The sequence below is a fragment of the Melozone crissalis genome, unplaced genomic scaffold (assembly GCF_028551555.1).
Source record: "Melozone crissalis strain CALT ecotype California unplaced genomic scaffold, PUWL_Pcris_2 ptg000033l_1, whole genome shotgun sequence".
NCBI lineage: Eukaryota > Metazoa > Chordata > Aves > Passeriformes > Passerellidae > Melozone > Melozone crissalis.
In genome coordinates, this window is record NW_026535811.1 from 2095254 (window position 1) to 2114719 (window position 19466).

At 40.8% G+C, this 19466-nt stretch overlaps 1 protein-coding gene across 2 annotated transcripts in view; it reads right to left on the reverse strand.

Annotated features, from left to right (window-relative positions):
* Nucleotides 1-19466, reverse strand: part of BCAT1 (branched chain amino acid transaminase 1) — a 53078-nt gene that overhangs the window by 31265 nt on the left and 2347 nt on the right. For both annotated transcript variants that reach the window (XM_054281968.1, XM_054281967.1), the window contains exon 2: nucleotides 6302-6352. In XM_054281968.1, the coding sequence (XP_054137943.1) occupies nucleotides 6302-6352 (51 nt within the window). The remainder of the gene's footprint in view (nucleotides 1-6301; nucleotides 6353-19466) is intronic.

The window sequence follows — 19466 nt, forward strand, 5'->3', positions numbered from 1 at the left end:
CCCACTTGAAGAGAGACACAGAACCACTTCCCATCGAGTTGAAAGTGAAAGGAGCTGCCAGGGATCCCAAATTCTTTCCTAATAACTGGAATGAGAGCAGCAGATATGTGTCAGCCTGGTGCACCTATTAATAGTAATACTCAAGAGTTTGTGCCATGCCCACATGGATGTAGAATATCACAGAAACCATTCAGCACTCTTTATTCTGGAACTGGATAAAGTTTTCCTATTGGCAGGTAAAGAAGGGAATGGATTTGATTGTAAATCACCTGAAATAATTCTGCAGCCTATACATAACCAGGTGGTATGAAAGTACAGTGATTTAACAGTGTTATTAGTCACCAATCTTTTTAAATTCAATACAACACAAAAAACAAATACTTTTGTTACCGCTGACAATAACCCAAAGCAAACAGATTCAGCTGAAACCAAAATAAAATCAGAATGACCTTTTCTAAGGCAGTGCCCAGCCCACACAAGCTAAATATTTTATGACAATAACAGAGCTGGCCTCTAGCTGGGCATCCCTGATCTAACAGTGGCTACAGCTCTGTACTTCCACACAGGTGATGCAGAGATGAGCTACCACAGGGGAACTGAGGGGATCAGACACAGGAGAACAGGAATTCTTTAGGAGAGCAGCCCAGCTCTGCACTCAGCAAAGGTACAGAGGCCTCTCCAGGGCTGATGAGAGCCCCACCTCCAAAGCATTGGGATATCCTCACTGTATCCTGTTACACACACACATACACTGGGATGTTTCTCTTTTACTGCTTCCAGACAGTTTATGTAACAGCAGATTTTCTATACACACATTCCAGGGAGCTACTGCTCATCACAGCATCAAGATGTCACTACTATAACAAATCTTTCCCCATGCAATTTAATAGAAAGGAAATGCTCTATCTCACCAAGCAAAATTTAAAATAGAGTGTAATAGAGAATTTTAAATGCCAATGCAGGGCATTCTTCTAACATCCCCCCTAACACTCACAACCCCTGAAGAATCAAAGGCCTCACTGGGTGCACATGTGCTTTAGCAGGTAAATAATTTACTGATGTCAGTAGAAAATGATAAATTGAGGACAAGCTGGGGAGGAAATAATATATATTTGAAAACCTATAAACCATGTAAATTGCTTTATATTTATTAGCCCTGTGGGTAATATGGTAACTATGCCCGTGTATTTCCTCATTCCAAAAATCCTTGGGTGTTCCTTGATCCATATGCTCTGAGTATGTCAGTAACTTTACCTACTGCTCCTATAAAGTGAAAAGAGAGGAAAACTGCTCAGTACTTCCTAAACTCTTCCAGAAGTGGAAATTTAACCCTGTCACACTCCTGTGCAAATCTGATAAAGTCATTTAGTTTAGACTTTAAGATGATGTTTCAAAAACCGGACTACTCAGTATTTTATACACTTTGATCTTTGCATTTGATGGGAAACAAGAACGATAGATAAAAAAATAATTTTCATCATTCATTTAAAAAACCCCTAGGATCAGAGAACTGTTTGTTATTTATCACTGCCAGCAAACTTTTTACATACCATATAGTTTCCTAAATTAAAGCTTAAAACCATATATTTTCTCAAAATGGATTGTTCTCTCTCCCAATTCCCAGAATAAGGAATCCTATATCCCACTGTATTTACCACAAATCACAGGCTCACTTAGTATAAAAATGATTATGGCTCATAGTAATGTAAAACTGTCACTGGCAGTCTCTCAATTTGAACCACAAATGGAAATTTGAACCTGCACTGGAAAAAGAATTTCAGTTTCTTCTTGTGTAACATACACTGGAGCTTTAGATTCTGTGGGAAAATTGTCAGAGATTTTTTTGTTGGAGTTTTTGGGGGGGCTTTATATATGTAGAGTAGAAATAACCTTTATGTTCAGATTTGTACAATACTTAGCACAGCACCACCTAATTCACAGCTTAAAAATGTTAGAGCAATGCAAGAAACAAATAAGGCATACAACCCTATGGAAAATTCAGCATATCCAGCACCTCACCTGGCTGGAGGTGAGACAGCCTGGGCTGGAAGCCATGCAGGTGTATCAACAGAGCACTGCACTTTCCCTAACAAGCCCAAGATGCCCAGAGGAGTCAGGGGATGCAGCACAGCCCTGCTCAAGCAGCTGCCAGGGCTCACATCTCACTGGCCCAGAGCCTGGCAGAAAACTGTGGGAGCACTAACAGATATCCAGAGTGGCACTGTGGCCACATTTCTCTTCACAGACAAAAGCAAAGCACAACTTCCCAAGGATATTCTGGGATTCACATTCTCTGCACCTCAGAGAAAGGAAAAACAATTCTTGTCTCATTTGTTGTGCCTGTGTTTGCTCACAAGTGGAATGCACTGTGGAAGATTGTTTACCTGAAGGGAATTGGTAACTGGATTCTGGTGTGTTTTGATTCCTGATCAATTGAATCCAGATGTGTGTGTGTCAGGACTATCAGGACAGTCACAAGATGAGTGCAGTGGAGTGCTTGACAGATTCAGTTTACACGTAATGTAATATAGTACAGTATAATAAAGTAATTAATTGGCCTTCTGATAAGATGGAGTTCTCCTCATCATTCCTCCTGGACATATCACTGCTATAGCAGAGGAGTTAAAGAGTTAAACATTTCTCCTTCTGCCACCAAAGCCTTGACATGAGCAACTCAATCCAGGCCCACTTGTAGGCTACAGCCACTCCATTCTGCTCCAATGTGGCAAACCAGCCAGTATTCCCTAGAAATTCCCTAGAAAGTCTGCATCACTTTGGCTCACTAAACAGGCTGTTAAAAAGTAAAACAAAAGTACTGAACTTTGCACCATTACAATGCCAATTTTTCCAGAGCTTCGGATCACTGAAAGTCAGAGAAGCATTACAGGAGTAGGTAAAACCTTTTTGAAGTGCTCCATGTATCAATCTCAAAGGGAAAACAAAGACAAATTCCAAGACAAAAGGCTAAATTAAATCACCTTTTGGGATACAAGAGAAATAAAAGGCATCACAGACGCCTTTAGTTTCTTAACATCGAGTGCTAGGAATTCCAAGTCAGAATTCACACATTAAAAGAAACCAAATCAGAGTTACATATGGAAACAGACTGCTACATTCTCCAAACAACATTCATTCTGTCTTGTGACAGCACAATGAGCAGAATGAATGCATTAAAGGAACTACCAGATTTTTAGTCATAAAAATTAAGTGCCTTAGACATAATTGTGTGCTGTTTTGTGGTATTACTGGATGCAAGTATAAGAACAAAACCAGATATGTGCATTTCTTGATCCAACTTCCCACAAAACCACTCAGTGGCACAAAGGATGACTGTACTCTGCATTACTGGTGTGATATCCCCCTCACAGAGATCCAGTGCTGGCTAGAGACAAAAACTACAACTTAGGCGTGGCCACAAATCACCATCTGCTATTAAATGAACAAAATAATTTAGATAATTATTTATATATTTATAAGTGCATACTACAGTCAAGGCTGTTGCATGCACTTATATAAATATTTATAAGTGCATAAAACAGGGAGGGAAGAAAGTTTCAGTCACATGGAAGGAGCTTGGTAGATAAATTCTGGAGATCTGACACTCTCAGCATAATCACTGTTTCCTTCAATGTTCCTTAGCTGTTCCACGATCACTGTTTAGAAGGCAACTCTAAATGCCATACATTAAATGTAACTACAAACCTGCCAGGATGAGACTTTTAACTGCAGAATTGAATCAAATTAATGTATCTCAGGGGCAGTGAGGATGCAGGAAATGCCAATTCTGACCTGCTGCTTTTAAAAAAGCATGAGAACAGAGAAAAAGCAGCAGATAGAGGGGCTCAGTGCCTGCTAGAAATTGTGGTAACATTCATGCCTTCCCCCCATTGTACAGGAACTTTCTAACTCCACCTTTCAAAGCCAGGCAGAAACCGCAGCAAAACTGAAAGCAGCTTACCCCACCTAAAAAGCTCAGCACGGCATTCTGAACAGAAATGTCTTCAGAGGGCCAATCTGGCATTCAAATGCTGGAAACAATATGTTTTATGTAAGCTTTAACCAAAACCATACCCTGCTTTCTGCACTCCCACAATCTTGGATTGCTTAGGTCACTGGCACAAAATTGCAGCTTTGCTCAGCCCCATGGGTCAGCTTGATGCCTTTGAAATATTATTAGCTATAGTTTCTGAAATTGTAACCCCATAACTGTCTGCCACAAAAATGTTTGAGAAGATCCCCAGAATGAATCCAGGCTATTTTATTTTCATTTTGTGTTGCTGGGTTTTTTTCTTAATTTATGAAGCTTTTCCTTCTTAATTTTACCAAGAAGTTGAAGAGGCTGAAAAATAATTATTATAATGCACGATACTACAACCAGGACCTATCTTCTCACCTTAACTTACATCCCCACGCTTCCCACAGTACAGTATTTTCTAGAAATCTCTAGATTTCTAGAAAGTCTCAGCTCACCTTCAGAAACTGAGCCATAAGGCAGGAATGAAGTCTCACAAATTAGACTTCAGCCTGAGCCAGCTGCTTTCTCCTAGCGTTATTCCCTCTATGACCATCTGTTCCACCTGTTAATGTGCTTTTCCCCTCACCCACCATCTCCACTACCATGATTTGCCGTTCTGGCTGACACACAAGAATCAGTGCAAAGGAACCTGGACTAAATCCAGCTTTGTGCCACTTGGTATTTGGAGCTTTGGTAAGGCACCTGCTTGACTGCTGGTATAATTAAATCTGCCTTAAGCCTGCTTTAGTTCATGCCAAGTTCACCTGTGAGCCAAACACAAGAGTTTGTTGTCCTTCCTCACACTGCCTCAATGAGTGAAAGTTTGGGTCAGTTTGGTTACACAAGGGTTTCCTCCTGTACAGCAATTTTTGTTTGCAAATACCCCAGCACACTCTGCTGAATGAATCTACTGAGATCTGTTTGTTGAAGGTGAATCCACAAAACAGCCCCTGCACTCCACACTTGTGAATTCTTGTGGTTTCAAAACTGGCCGCATTCCTGACTTTGTCAGCATTTTTTAAAACAGACCTTCAGGCTGAAAAGTCATCCTGAATTTTCCTCCTTGGGCAGAAGTGCCAGAGAGACACAACACGAAGAAATGAGGAAGAGAAGAACTGGGAAGGGCTGAGAATGAGGAAATACAAATTAAATGGCATGTTGCTACACAGTGAAATTCTGCAGTCATGGACTATCAAGAATTCCTTGCTGTTTTCAATGAGATTAACATCAGAATAAATCTTACCAAAGCTATTTTTAATAAATAAATAAATAAATTAAATTGTCTTAATATATTATATCATATATATAATATTTTATATTTTTATTTTATAATATAGTTCTATTTTAGACTATTCTACTCTATTAATATATGATAATATAAATGCTATCAAATTATATATAATATATAATTATATATAATAAATATAAAATTATATATTATATAATACATAATAATATATACTTATCTATCATATATAAATATTATCATATCAAATAATACAAAAATGTTATATTTGATAATATAAATAATATCAAATATTTATTGCAGCATTAATTTTTCATATCTGTTTAGAGCCTGACAACTGAAGGGGAAATAATTACTTAAGCATAGCTCTGAAGACTGCACAGCTGTGGCAGTGCCCAAAAAAGTCAGGAAGAACACAACACTTACAAAGCACATCATCAAAATTTCATCTCATGTACTGCTGACAATAGTCAGAAATAACAGGAACGGAACTGCTGAAAAATCATGAGTTTTTCTGAGTACTGCTTTTGCATTTCTGCAAAACACAGATAAGGCTTTTTTGAAGACTGTAAATCAGGGAATAAGAGAAAAGGAATTACAGATGTGTGACATAAAGAATAAAGGCAAAGGACGTAGAAAAGGCAGGAAAAAGGAAATTAGGACAGATGCAGAATTCAAAAGAGCACATGCTGACAGGCTCTGCACTTCCAAGAGAAAACTGGAAGCTGACATCTGTACCCATACAGTTTTAAAATGAGCTCTTAGTTACTAGCACTGCATCCAGGAAGGAGGCAGAGGCAAAGAATGGCATCTTCACTGCGCTCATTCTAGGCATAAGATTAAAATAAAAAGAGAGGGATGCAATTTCACGTCAGCTCCTGGCAGCTGCTCAGCATTCCTGACTGTCCCAGCCTGGTTTGTTATGGAGTGCTGATAATGTTCCCAAGCTGCAGAGCTTTGGAGCCCTTCTGCGATCCTCAGCTCTACAGCTTTGGGATCCAATGGAAAACCCCTTTTTTCTGAAGGCCATTGACACATACCTTGAAAGATTCAGTCATTTGCTTTCCTGCTTCTCCCGCGAGTCCTCCGCCCTAGGAAAAACAAACCCAGAGCAAATCAAATCCAGTGCACAGTGCAGGAAAGGTGATACACATTCACTTCATTCATTTCAGACTGTACTGAATCAGCAGGCTTTGCATCAGTAAATGTATTGGCAAAAACTCTGTGGTGAGTTCTTAGCGCAACTTTCCATCTTCTGGGCTCTCAGTTTTACTTCAGTTCCTTTATTTTGTGCAACTGCACTTCAAGGCTTCATATATGAGACAAATATATACACACGTAATACCCTAGATTAGATCATTACTCTGTAGTGTAGAAGGTTATGGACAACATCGTGAGTTTTTCATTCAGAGCTGAATAAATAAACTGAGTTTTTACTCAGGTTTCTCTACTAAAGTACTCAGCTAACAGGTTTGCTTTTGCCTTTTATAAGAGAAGGTTGAGTAGGCAGAACGGAAGAAAAAAGAAAGAACTGGTTTTGTTAAATCCTTCATTAACCAAAGAGAGTAATAAGGAGAGTAATAATTTTGCATCATCTGCACTGTTGAACTTCAGGTTTCTGCAAAGAAACTGGGAGGGGAAGGAAGACAAAAAAAAAAGAGTGCTAGTTCCAGACATCCTTCCGTTCAACAACAGACAGGGGGAAGCCATCTACCTAAAAATAAGATTCCCATTTCCCACAGCATCACCTCAGCATCTCTGTGGGCCCTCCTGCAGTACCTGCACCTTCCCTGCAGTTACAGCATGGAACAAAGGAGACAAAGCCCCACCAGGGTTCCTTGCTTCCCAGCAGCCTTGAAGAAGGAGCTGAAAAGGTGAAGTGGGTGCAGAGGCCTGGGAGGGGGAAGGAGGACCAGGAGCAAGAGGCTGGGGTGATGGTACATGAAGGAGGATGGCTTTAGGGAGCACAACTGGAAGGACGGAGAGGACTTGGTTGCTGCATCTCAGGTGGGAGCTCCCAGTCCAGATGGGAAAGCCCCAGATCAAAGGTACAATCCCCTGCTGGAAAGAAGATGAAAAGAAAACCTTTCATGGTCAGCCTGTGAGATCCCGGCCCTCACTCCCAGGGAGGGCTGGTGCAGGTGGATGGCAGCGTCAGCAACACAGCAGCCGCCAAAATGTGGGGCCAGGGCTGGCACCACATGGATCACAGGCTTATACAGAAGGCAAATAACACGATTCTTTTCCCTTTTTACAGATCTTGGGAATATGGTAAAAAGACAAAAAATGAAAAGAAAAAAGAAGTAGTATTTTCAGTGGACCTTCCACAGATCACAGCCTTGCTACCAGCAAAACATAAAAGGCAAAGTCCCAGGCACAGCAGATCTCACTTCCTCTCCCCTTCCCCCCAGCGAGCCCCCCACATCCCTCCTGCTGCCTCTTCTCAGCTTTAACCCTTCTGTTCCTCTTTTATTGTAACTCTCTACAGCAAGGCAGGCAATTGTGGCTACAGGACCCTCCCTACGCACTAAAAGACAATGTGCCAAGAGAGATCATAAATCTCTTTAGAGTATCCCAGAATGCTTTATCCTTCCTTAAAAATATGTTTTATTTGCCTTAAAGCTGAGGGTTTTCTACTCCAGAATGACAAGACTTTGGCAGAGTGGCAAACCCAAGCAGGACTAAAGTGTCACCCAAAGCCAAGGACACTGTACAATAACAGCTCCTTGCTTTACCTGGAATTTTTCAAACACTTCCAAACCCATTGGTAAAATCCTAGAAATCCTTTCTGACACCATCAGCAGACAGCAGTGAAGCATTCCACAGATGAACGGAGGCAGCTGATTTTTCTCTGCACTGCAATGAATTAGGACGGAGAACCTGCTAGTTCCCAGCTAACAGGATGGGAATTGCCAGCTCTGGAAGAAAAATACCCTAATGCCATCATCCCAGCTCTGGAAGAAAAATATCTCAGAGAGCTCCAGCTCCACTGCTGGCTCTTGTCTAACATCCAGCATGCCAAGCTGGATTTGCTAATAATAATTACTGGTGACAGCAAATACTGACAAGTACTCAACCACTATGCTTCAGTTTCTTCCTGTTGCTGCTCCATGGAGTTGCCCTAAAGCAAGAGCTGGCATCAGCACAGAGCACTGGAGCGAGCTGGATACAGCTTAATATTCTCTTTCATGATCTTTCTTAAAGATACCAAGGCTGCATGTGAATTTGAAGTGCAGACCACCTACAGAACAGCCCCTGGGGCTCCATCACGTGTCTCTTCAGTTCAACATTACCACTGAACTCAGTGAAGTCACCAGCCCCATTTTGGGCACATGCCATGGGGCCAATCCTGCTCTCTATGAAGTCATTATTAATTTTTACAGATTGAACTCATATTTAAAGCAAGTAGCTAACTGCCTTTGTTAACCACACTGAAATTAAACTGAGTTAATCCCTCAGCACGAGAAAGAAATACCACAATTACTTTCTAATTAACAGAGTCATATTTTAATGGCTCCGTGGCCTACAAATCTGAAACACGTTGCTAAGTGCAATATGGAAAATTGCTCCCTGGTTTAGTGCCAATGTTGCCAAGAGAGATATTCCAAACACAAATGTGGCCTTTATGTTTAATAGCATGGTAGATTTAAACCTGCCCCCATTAAAACACTGATGTTATCCTAAAGACACACTTGAGCCACTGGGTGAACAACTTCTCAAAAGTCACTCAAGAGTGTCTCAAGTGGCTGTACAATCACACAAGCATGACATTATTTCCTAGTTGTGCTGTAGAGATATCAGTGTTTTCTCTGTGGTGTATGTAATAGGAAATAGAAGAGTATTTCAAAGGTTTACTTTGAAAATACTGAAAACACACATTGATTTTAACATTACTGAGGTGTAAAAATCTTACAATAGATTAAACTTGGTTGAAAAATAGGGTTTATATGTAATTTCATCACTGTGAAACACCACTGAAATAAAGACCTGCTGAACAGTAATTCTGTTATTATTTTAACTGAGGATCTCAATGCTCTAATGACCATTACAAATCCCTTAGCACTGACAGAGTAAACCCAATGCACTCAGCTGGGTAACAGTGCTCCTCACACCAGCACTTAGCTCCAACCTAACTCTTCCACAAGGCACAGGAAAAGCCTCAGCGGCTATTTATGTATGGAACACTGCACTTGTGGCAAATCTTGGGCTAAACAGTTGTCACCTGCCCTTCTGCTAGAGCTGTCCCAAACCTGGACATCCAGCTCCTGCACTTGGTGCTCAGGCTGCCTTAGACATTCACATCTACATCTCCTGGCACCACGGTGCTGCAGCCCATGCTCTCCCTGATGCCTTTAGCACACCTCCTCTACTTTTGTGCAGTCAGATCACTCAGCCTCCTGCTCCAAAACCAGGCTCATCTCCTCCCTAAACCCTCCAGGCTTCCTACACTGCATGAGTGTGCCTCAGCTGCTCCTGTACCTTCACTGTGGTATTTTCAGGGTCCCCCATCGTAGGGAGGAAAGAGTCTGACTCCATGTTCTTAGAAGGCTAATTTAGTATCTTATGTTCCTCTATTATATTAAAGAATACTATAGTAAAACTACACTAAGTTTTACTTCAGGCTACTAAGTGTCTAAGAAATATTTCATGCTCTAATTTGCACTGGAAGGATGATGAAATGAGAGCCCTTGCCAGGAACACAGCAGATCAATAGATCCAATCCAGGACTCACACTGGCACAGGAAAGCCACATGAGGTGTGTGGCGACAGGTACCCTGCCACTCACAGCCACACAAAGCAGAGCTGCCCCCCTGCTCCAAGGTAAAACACAATCCAGTGTGCACAAATGCTAAATATTCTGTATTGCGACAGCCAGGCAAGAACACTGCCATGACTTCAAAACAGCTTTGATCTGTCCCTAGGAAACAGCAATACAATTTGGCAGCCACATCACATAAAAGATGAATTTGCAGAAAAAAATCCACTAGCAATGTTTACAGCTAAACAAAAAAACAAAAAAAACCAAAACAAAACACCAAAAAAAAAAAAACCCCACACAAAGTCAGAGAAAATTTGCTAATTTTGTGATATCATATTAAAAAGTGATAGCATATTATTTTTACTATCAACTAGAGTTTATTTTACTTTTAATTTCCTTTTATTTTTTATTTTATTTATTTATTAAATCTTGTGAAAGATTCCCACAGTTTAAGAAACTCATTTATGGAAGCCAAGAGCCATAAAAGCACTTCAATCCTGTCCCTATGCTGCAGGTATGTGGACACGAACATATCCAACACGTCTGTACCACAGTGCTAATTGTGGCACACAATTTACAAAGCTAATTTCTGCACTTCCAATACATTTTTCAGACCTTTCCTCCTCACACAGATCCTCCCTGATGCCCTGTCAGCCTGGCATTGTCACCTCTCTGTGGCTGCCTGTCCAACCTTGGGCTGGCACTAATGTTGGTTAAACAGAGGCTGTGCAATGACAGCACACAACAAAGAAAAACACAAGGCAACTAGTGTAGCAGAAAACCAGGGCTTCCACATTATTTAATAATCATTTTGCCTCACAGTGAGGGCATTGGGGCACAGAAAATACAAAGGTTTTATGTACAAGACAGCTGCATTGTATGAAATAAGGCTGAATTGAAATAGATTGTAATTAAATTAGTCTGAAAAACTGTGCAGGCACTTATCTCTGACTTGAGCAGTTCATTGGCTTCAATTTAAACCAGTTTAATTGGTTTGAATAAAACTTAAATATGCTCCTCTTAAAACAAGCATCACTGTTTTTATGAGGCTTAAATAAAAGACAATTCCGATTACATGAGCACAATGGTTAGAAAAGCCTTGGAACAGAGATCATCAAGAAGCAGAAATATTCAGTTAGTCCACCCCAGATTCATGTTTAATAACATTTACAGCTGAATCACATCTGTAAAAGCAGACAAACTTGGTTCCACAAGAGCAAATAAATGCAGAACAATGTTTGCAAAGTAAAGCCATTACAAGCAGCACGCTGGTGAGAAACCTCTTCTAGAACTAATGTCAGTTTTTTGACTCAGTGCTTAAATGAGTATTTGAGTAAGCTCAGTAATGTCTGAACTGATGCAGAAGAAAGCTTGTTTCAGTTCACTTGAAATACAGCAAGGCTAGGGAAAGTGAAGGGTATCTACTCCTGAAGTCATAAACCAACATGGGCTTGATAAAGCTGAACTATCAAGAACACTAAAGGAAAAAAAGAGACCAGCAGAAGCACAAAACAAATTAATTTGCTGAAACTAACCCTAAGGAGAACCTGACCAGGGATCCATTCAGCTTCAGGCTGAATTTATTTTGTCACATATTTCAGAAAAATTTACAGTTTGAGCTGTGAATTACAACCATACCCCATGGAGTCTGAAGCGTGATCCCTCCCAGGTGAAAAACCCTGACAGCCTCCCAGCAGTCCCATCCACCACAGGACATAAAGCAGCTGTAAATCTGTGTGCTGCCCCTTTATTCAATACTCACTTGGCTCTAATGCATTTCCTGCACATCCAGACAATTCTCTTTCCTACTTTCTTAGCAGAAACAGGCAGGGACTCTAAAGCAACCCTCTTCACCAATGACCCCCAGGAGCTGTGTGCGTTAACCTTGATTTCTCAAGGCACTGCTCACACTGCTCCTGATTGTCTTCCTCCCTGTGACCCTTCTGCTGCTCTGTCACTCCCCAGTGCCATTTCCTCTGTCTTCACAGTTTACTGCCCTCCTGATTTGGGAAAACAGCCTGGTACAATGAGGGGAAGAGGCAGATGACCTCATGGAGCTCTTCCATCTCTAACTCCTGTGAGCAGCGCTCTAAGTGACTCTTTTGTTAGTTTGTTTGTCCCGTCCAGCATTAATTAGGTTTTTAACAAATGCATTGTTTGCTAGAATGGCATGAAGGAAAACATGTTAAAGCAACCAGCTGGATCTAGCTGACCTAAAAATTCACCTGCCTGTTTTCTAACTACACAGTGTCTCATGGTTGTATGATACACTGATTGCTCAAACAAAATGAATTAAATTCTGAAAGACACCACAGTTTTCTTGTGTTTAGGCCCACTTCTTTGAGATGAGATCTTCTGCATCAAACTGGCAAAAAGAAAGGCCATAAATGCTACTGCATGCTTTCCCCTACCACTGTGGCAGGGCTTTGCTCTTTACCACAAGCTTGTGTTCATTATGTTTTCTCTAACATTTCGCTTTCCTCATGTATTCTAAAAGCCAGGTACTAAATCAGCATTTTAAGAATTTATAGTAAAATTAGGCAGGATGCATTTTTAACTTGTTATGCATGTTATTCCAGAAAAGATGAGCCTATGCACAATAAACACTAATTTGTTTATTTTCCTTGAAGATTCAGTTATACTGGCTATATTTTTTATTCTGAGACAGGTGCACAGAAAAGTGACAGATCTGATTTAAAGATGCATAAAACGTAGCTTGCAATTTATTTGTGAAATTGCCTGAAACTCCACACAGATTCTGCCGCTGATGACCAAGGCAATTGGCTTTATGCAATTACCAAATGAAAATATAAATAACATGAAGACATAGAGAGCAAAAACAAATCAAATCATTGTCTGAGGAGTTACTGAGGGCTTAGAACTGGAAGCAAACAATTTAGTGTGGGAGACCAAAGCTTCTTCAGCGATTATTCTTGCAAATAAATCACTAGAAACTCCTGAAGGGGAAAAAAAAACCCAACCAAACCACAGCAGAGACAGTGATGGATCCCAAAATGAAAACTGACATGGCCAAAGAAAAAAGCTAGCAGACAAAAACCTGTTTTTAAGGACACAGCCCACAAGTGCAGCAGCAGCAAGAGGAGCACGAGGCCAGCCCTGAAGCACTGGCCTGTGTCAGGGGTCACTTGGAGCTATTCTCAGAGTGCTCAGACCGTGTCCCATTTAAGCCCATTCTGCACTGGAATAAAGGTTTACATAAGACACTGAGGAAAGATGAATGGCACACTGAACACAAAAGCTCTGTGGAGGAAAAGAACAGAAGAGCCTTTGGAGGAAGGAGGAGTTACTTTTTCCACCATAAGTGCTGTGTAAGTGCCACTAGAGATGACAGAACTGTGACTGACACAGCTGGCTCAATGCAGTGCACATGTGTGGCTGCTGGTGCGCACAGGGCTGACAGCACATCTAGCTCTGGTGACTCTGCATGGCCTATTTAATCACAGCCCATCACCAAATGCCACTGCTGAAAAGCACCAGGAGCACGACTGTGCAGTGTGCTGGCTGTGGCTCCTGTCCCTGCTTCCCAAGAGGCTGCTGTGCCCCTGCAGTGCCCAACAGATGAGGCTGATAAGGCATGGCAGCAGCTATCTAAGCTATCTGAATGGGCTCAGACCTGCAGGGACACTCTGCCCCACTGCTCAGAGTGCTCCTATAAAGGGGTTTCTCTGCTGTTGTTTCTCTCCAATGTCTGAGCAAAGCCCATTTCCACGCTTGCAGGCACAACCCTGCACACCCAGACCATGCTGCAGCAGGACCCCAACTTCAGTTTCAGGGCTCACAGTGATTCATTCTCTTGTTCAGAGATGCAGTGAAGTTATCCTGTATCTCTTTAATCAGGTCATTGCCCCAGTCTAGACCAATTTTGGGAGAAATCAGGTTTTTAAAAAACACATCGTTTGCTAGAATGGCATGAAGGAAAACATGTTAAAGCAATCAGCTGACCTAAAAATTCACCTGCCTGTTTTCTAACTACACAGTGTCTCATGGCTGTATGATACACTGATTGCTCAAACAAAATAAATTAAATTCTGAAAGACACCACAGTTTTCTTGTGTTTAGGCCCACTTCTTTGAGATGAGATCTTCTGCATCAAACTGGCAAAAAGAAGGGCCATAAATGCTATTGCATGCTTTCCCCTATCACTGTAGCAGGGCTTTGCTCTTTACCACAAGCTTGTGCTCATTATGTTCTCTTTAACATCTCCCCTTTCCTCATGCATTCTAAAAGCCAGGTACTAAATCAGCATTTTAAGAATTTATAGTAAAATTAGGCAGGATGTATTTTTAACTGCACTGTTAGGCCAGAAGGACTGCAAGAAATATTGCAAAGATTTCTTTCCAGAAATACTGCAAATACTGTGTTCTCCTGGATTCTGATGGTGGGCTTGGAACTGCTTGTTCCAGATAAAGAATGAAGACCTTCATTATTTATAAGTTTTAAAGGTATCTTCTCACTGTAAGCCTGGCTCTACAGTCCCAACAGCCAGGTGAAAGAAGGCAGAAATATCCATTACTTCTACAAACAGGAAACTAAGGCACAGATTGTCCCACTGGCACACTTCACCCTGCTCAGCAGCTGCTTCAGGGAATCTGCTGGGGTGCCAGAACAGGGTCTGCACAGCTCCCCAGGAACTAAAACAACAAATCTGTCACTGTCATATTTTCTGGAAAAATCTCTGCCTCGAATTCTTCTCCTGAGAAGCCTTGGAGAAAAAAGGAAAACAGTAATTATCTGATTGCTTCTCCTGTCTTTTGCTGCTTTGGAATGTGTTTGGAGATTGTTTCATTGGTTTCATGTGAATTGCTTTCACTGATTGGCCAATCACAGTCAGGCTGTGTTGGGGCTCAGAAAGAGTCACAAGTTTTCATTATCATCCTTTTAGCCTTCTGTAAGTATCCTTTCTCTATTCTTTAGTATAGTTTAGTATAGCATTCTTTAATATAATATAGTATCATAAAATAATAAATTAGCCTTGTGAGAACATAGAGTCAGATTCATCATTTCCAAAAAATACAAGATCAAATCCATCCCAGCTCTTCTCAAGAAAGACCAGGTGCAAATGACTGATTTACAACAAGTCTGGCTGTTCCCTGCTCACAGCTGTAACCTATTCCAGTTCTTGCAGAACAGCACACAGGTGGTGGCTGCAGAGCACCTGCCCACACCAGCTCCAGCGGGGTTCCAGCCTGCCATAATTGGTTTGAAGCAATGGGAGAGCTCTCCAAAGCCTACCTAATGTGTGATGTGTGTTTTGCTCTGTGCTCAAACACTGCCCTGGTCTGTTTCAAGTGGACACAGTTCAACAAAGCAGAAAGGAAACTGAAGCTTTCCTCTTGACGTAAAAGGCACTAGGAGCAGAGCTAAGCCAAAGGGAAGATCCTGGGGATCTGTTTGAGGACAGCATCTACAATAATGTTCCAATAACAGAGAGGGAGCATAACTGCATGATAGATGTTCAGCTCAGAATATTCTAAGAACTTAATTGTTTTACACTCTTTATGAGTTGCAGAGGCTGTCACAGAAGGTAAAAAGCATTATCCACCACACCAAGCAAGTGTAAATAATCTCACGGAAGCTTACTAACAAGCCAGGAAAAGCTGGGCACAACTATAGCATCACTGCAGTGTCACACACTGCTCTCTTCAATGTGGTACAACAACAAGATAACACCCAGAAACTGCTGTTTTTCTTCAGATCATCTGCTAAAAGAGGTAAAACATTCCAAGCTGGTGACAGAAGCAGATATCCCACCTATTTAATACGTATTCAACTGTGAAACAACTGTATGACAGGGAAAAATAATGGATTATAAAGCTCCAAAATTCTGGAGCTGTATTAACCTCATCCTGTGTGTCCTTTCTAAACAACATGAGCAAGTCCTTCATCTGAAATCCCCTATCACTTGTTGACAGTGCCCAGAGCAAACTGGAGGCTGCCCAGGGAATTTGAGAGCAAAATATCTCTCAGCACATGAAAAGTGGCCTTGGAAGAAAAGGGTGATCGCAGATGAGGTATTTGTAGAGGTGTCAGCACTAAGCACACACAGAATACACAAAATGCAGAGAGGAGCTTTGTGCAAACCATAGCATGGTTAAAGCTATAAAAAACATAAATCAGGAGTGATGCAGTCTCTGTTAGAAAAATGACAGCTTTGAACCGGTAAGAAATGGAAATGAAGATAATAGACTGGCCTATGACAAGTACTGTAGGCTTGTCCTCCTACAATTCAACACCTGTATCAATGATCAAACAGCCCTGCTCAGCTCCACAAATCTAAACTGACAAATGATTCACTTATAACATGAGCAAAGGGTCTGGGAGGCTTCAGTGCACGTGAACAATGTTTTTCACATTTCAGAAGGTATGAAGCTAATCTTGAGCCCCTTAAAAGCTTAGAATTGCATCTGAAAAAATATTCATTTTATATGTATGCTCTAAGAAATATTTTGCCCAAATTAACATGATGAAAACACTGCTGGCTACAGCACACCACCTTAATAGAAAATTCAAAAGAAAACAATTGTAAATGCCAATTTTCAGCTTAGTGAACAATCAGAAAGGAATGCTGTTACTGAACTTCTATCTTCAGGTGTCAAGAAGAGAATCAAACTGTAAATGTCAAAAATGGTCTTTCAAAAACTGTCAAAAGATAAAGGATAATATTAAAAGCACTGATGACATACTCAAGATGTATAAATGCCTCAAATACATGAGCATGTGAATAGAATTATGGTTTTCTTCTGCATGCATGTACACATGCATCTGTGGCAAAACTGTGCCTGTGTAGCCATTACATGTAGTAACACCTTGTGCTAAGGCTAGTTCTTAATTTTCTCTATATTTACCCTCTATTTTTCAGGCAATACTTTCCAGCAATTAGGAAGAGGTTTGTCAAATTTTAAGCAGCCATTGCCACAGGGCAGAATTCAGGACTGTGATATTGATAATTCAATAATAAATCTTCATGTTCTGTTCTCCAAAAATAATTACGTTACTCTGAACTATCATTGTATAAAGACAGTTTATAACAAACAAACTATAAACTATGGAGCCTATTAAAAAAATACTTAAACTTCTCTTCATCCAGGATCAAAAACTTAGCCTCTCCACCAGTTTCTTCAAACTTTAAAACCAGGGAAGCAAAACCTGTATCGTGCATCTGGTAAGAAATTTACGTAGCAATTGACCTGGCAGCTATGTTGACGGTAACTTCATAGTAAATGTTAATACTTGAAGTTTCTTTTCCACACTTGTTTGATTAAGAATTTCCTATATTTTAATGGAGGTTGAGAAACTCTACATCAAAAAAACCTGTATTGTTACTGCTGATTTTAGGTGGACTACCTATAATTTTTAATTAATTGCATGATGATAAGCAATTGTATCACTTTATAAGAGTAGAATATACAATTTTGTGTGGTAACCTTATAGACTGTATTTCGGATGCAGCAATTTCAAGTTCACATCCCTGAAAATCAAAAGTATCTCCTTTTATTCAGTGCTTTATAGTTTTCCAGCTTATACTCTTCTGTTAAGTACACAGATTTCCTCAAGATAATAAAGAAAATATTATTGCCATACTGACATGTTAAGAATATACCTTCTGCAAAGCAATCTGCCTACACTGGTGCTTTTCAACACCACCCTTACACAGACTCCTATGTGCTGTTAAAAGCCAAGCATTCAGGGCTCTGGGCAAATATCTGCAGGTCCACACCACTGAGTGTGTCAAAAAACTACGACTGAATTTAAAAAAAATTCGTTTTTAAGCTTTTTTTCAGGACCACAGGAAAACCCAGGCTGGAAGGAACCTGGGGATGTCTTTAATTCAACCTCCTGCTCAAAGCAGGGCAGGCTCTGGGCTCAGACCAGGTTCTTAAGCTTGACCCAGCTGGGTCTTGAGAGCTGCCAAGGGTGGAAACTGCACAGTCTCCCTTGGTAACTCACTTCCCAACTGTGCTTGTGGAGACAGCTTTTTCCTTATACCCCATGTGAACTTTTTCTTTTTCAGTTAATGCCATCATCTCTTGCCCTCCTGCCACACAAGCCCTGCTGAGCCTGGCCCCATCTCCATCTTCTTCCTCTAGATTGTGGAAGGCTGCTACAGCACCCCAGAGCCTGCTCCAGACTGAACACACACTGTTCTTTCAAACTCTGAGTGCTAAAGACTTAAAAACCTCCATTCTCAGTAAGAGTAATGCATATTCTAACATTTATACCAGAGGTGATGACTCTTAACACAACAGTCTAAATGAAATTAAGCAAGTGGACATGATGTCTCTGAATCCTAGTGGGAATTATTCCAATCAGAACCTCGTTGAATTAAACCCTGTTTGTATACCAGGAAAAACATTTCTCTGTGCTTGCTAGAAATGTTTTTATCAATATGGTGTGTGATATGCTCTAACAGGCACACTGAATTAGCAGGAGCTGTGTACCTGTTGAGAAGTTACATGCTGCCCTTCATTAATTCTTCAGGTTTATTCTAAAATAGAACCCAAAACACTGCAGACCTCAAGGGAAGAAGTAAATGAGCAACTCTGTTGGAATGGTATTATGACATTAGTTTGCAAAAATAGTAATAAACTATGGGCCAAGACACACAAAAAGCCCCAGATGGATAAAACTTATTGACCATTTTTTAAGATAGTTTTAACTATTCTCATGTTAAGTTTTGGGTCCTCTGACGTACACACCATAAGTGCAACACCGGATTTTCCTCTGCAACAGCATATGGTAATACTTCCTAAATTGCCCTTCTGCAACAGGTGCTCTGTTTTATGATGTAATTTTACCTGGACCTTTAATGCGTAAAGCCATAAAATAATGAGGTTGTTTCCAAGGTAAATGGGGTCACCCATTGACTTCATCCTGTTTTAGATTGGGAGGCATCAAGGTGCAAACATGGAAATGACCACAAAGATGGCATATTAGGGTCACATACTATTGGATTTATGCTCAACCACCACCTACAGCCAGGCTTTTAAGATGCAGTTTGGGCTCCACTGCAGCCATGGTTGCATGTGGGTAGCCACAATTGATTATCAAAAGCCACAATCAGTGCTGAGTGCCTGGAGCTCCCAGAGCTGCCTCTGTGAGACGAGCCTCCCCAGCAGCACAGAGACCGTGGTGTGTCACTGTGGGGATGTGAACGTGCCAGTCCCCACATCTGTGGCCTCAGAAGGCTGATTGTGCAAATTTCACTGAGAGAATTTACAGCCTGGCTCCTTCATTCTGACACTGAAGATCCTGCCCTCAAACCCACTGGTAATTTTCAGCATTATACATTCAGCTGTGATTATTAATTTAAGAAAATGGCATAACACAGGAAAGCAATGAAAATGTCTGTTTCAATACTTTACCATGTCTCCTAATTTGTTCTAAAATGCCTGAATAAATACAGAGCACCTGTGTGTTTACACAGT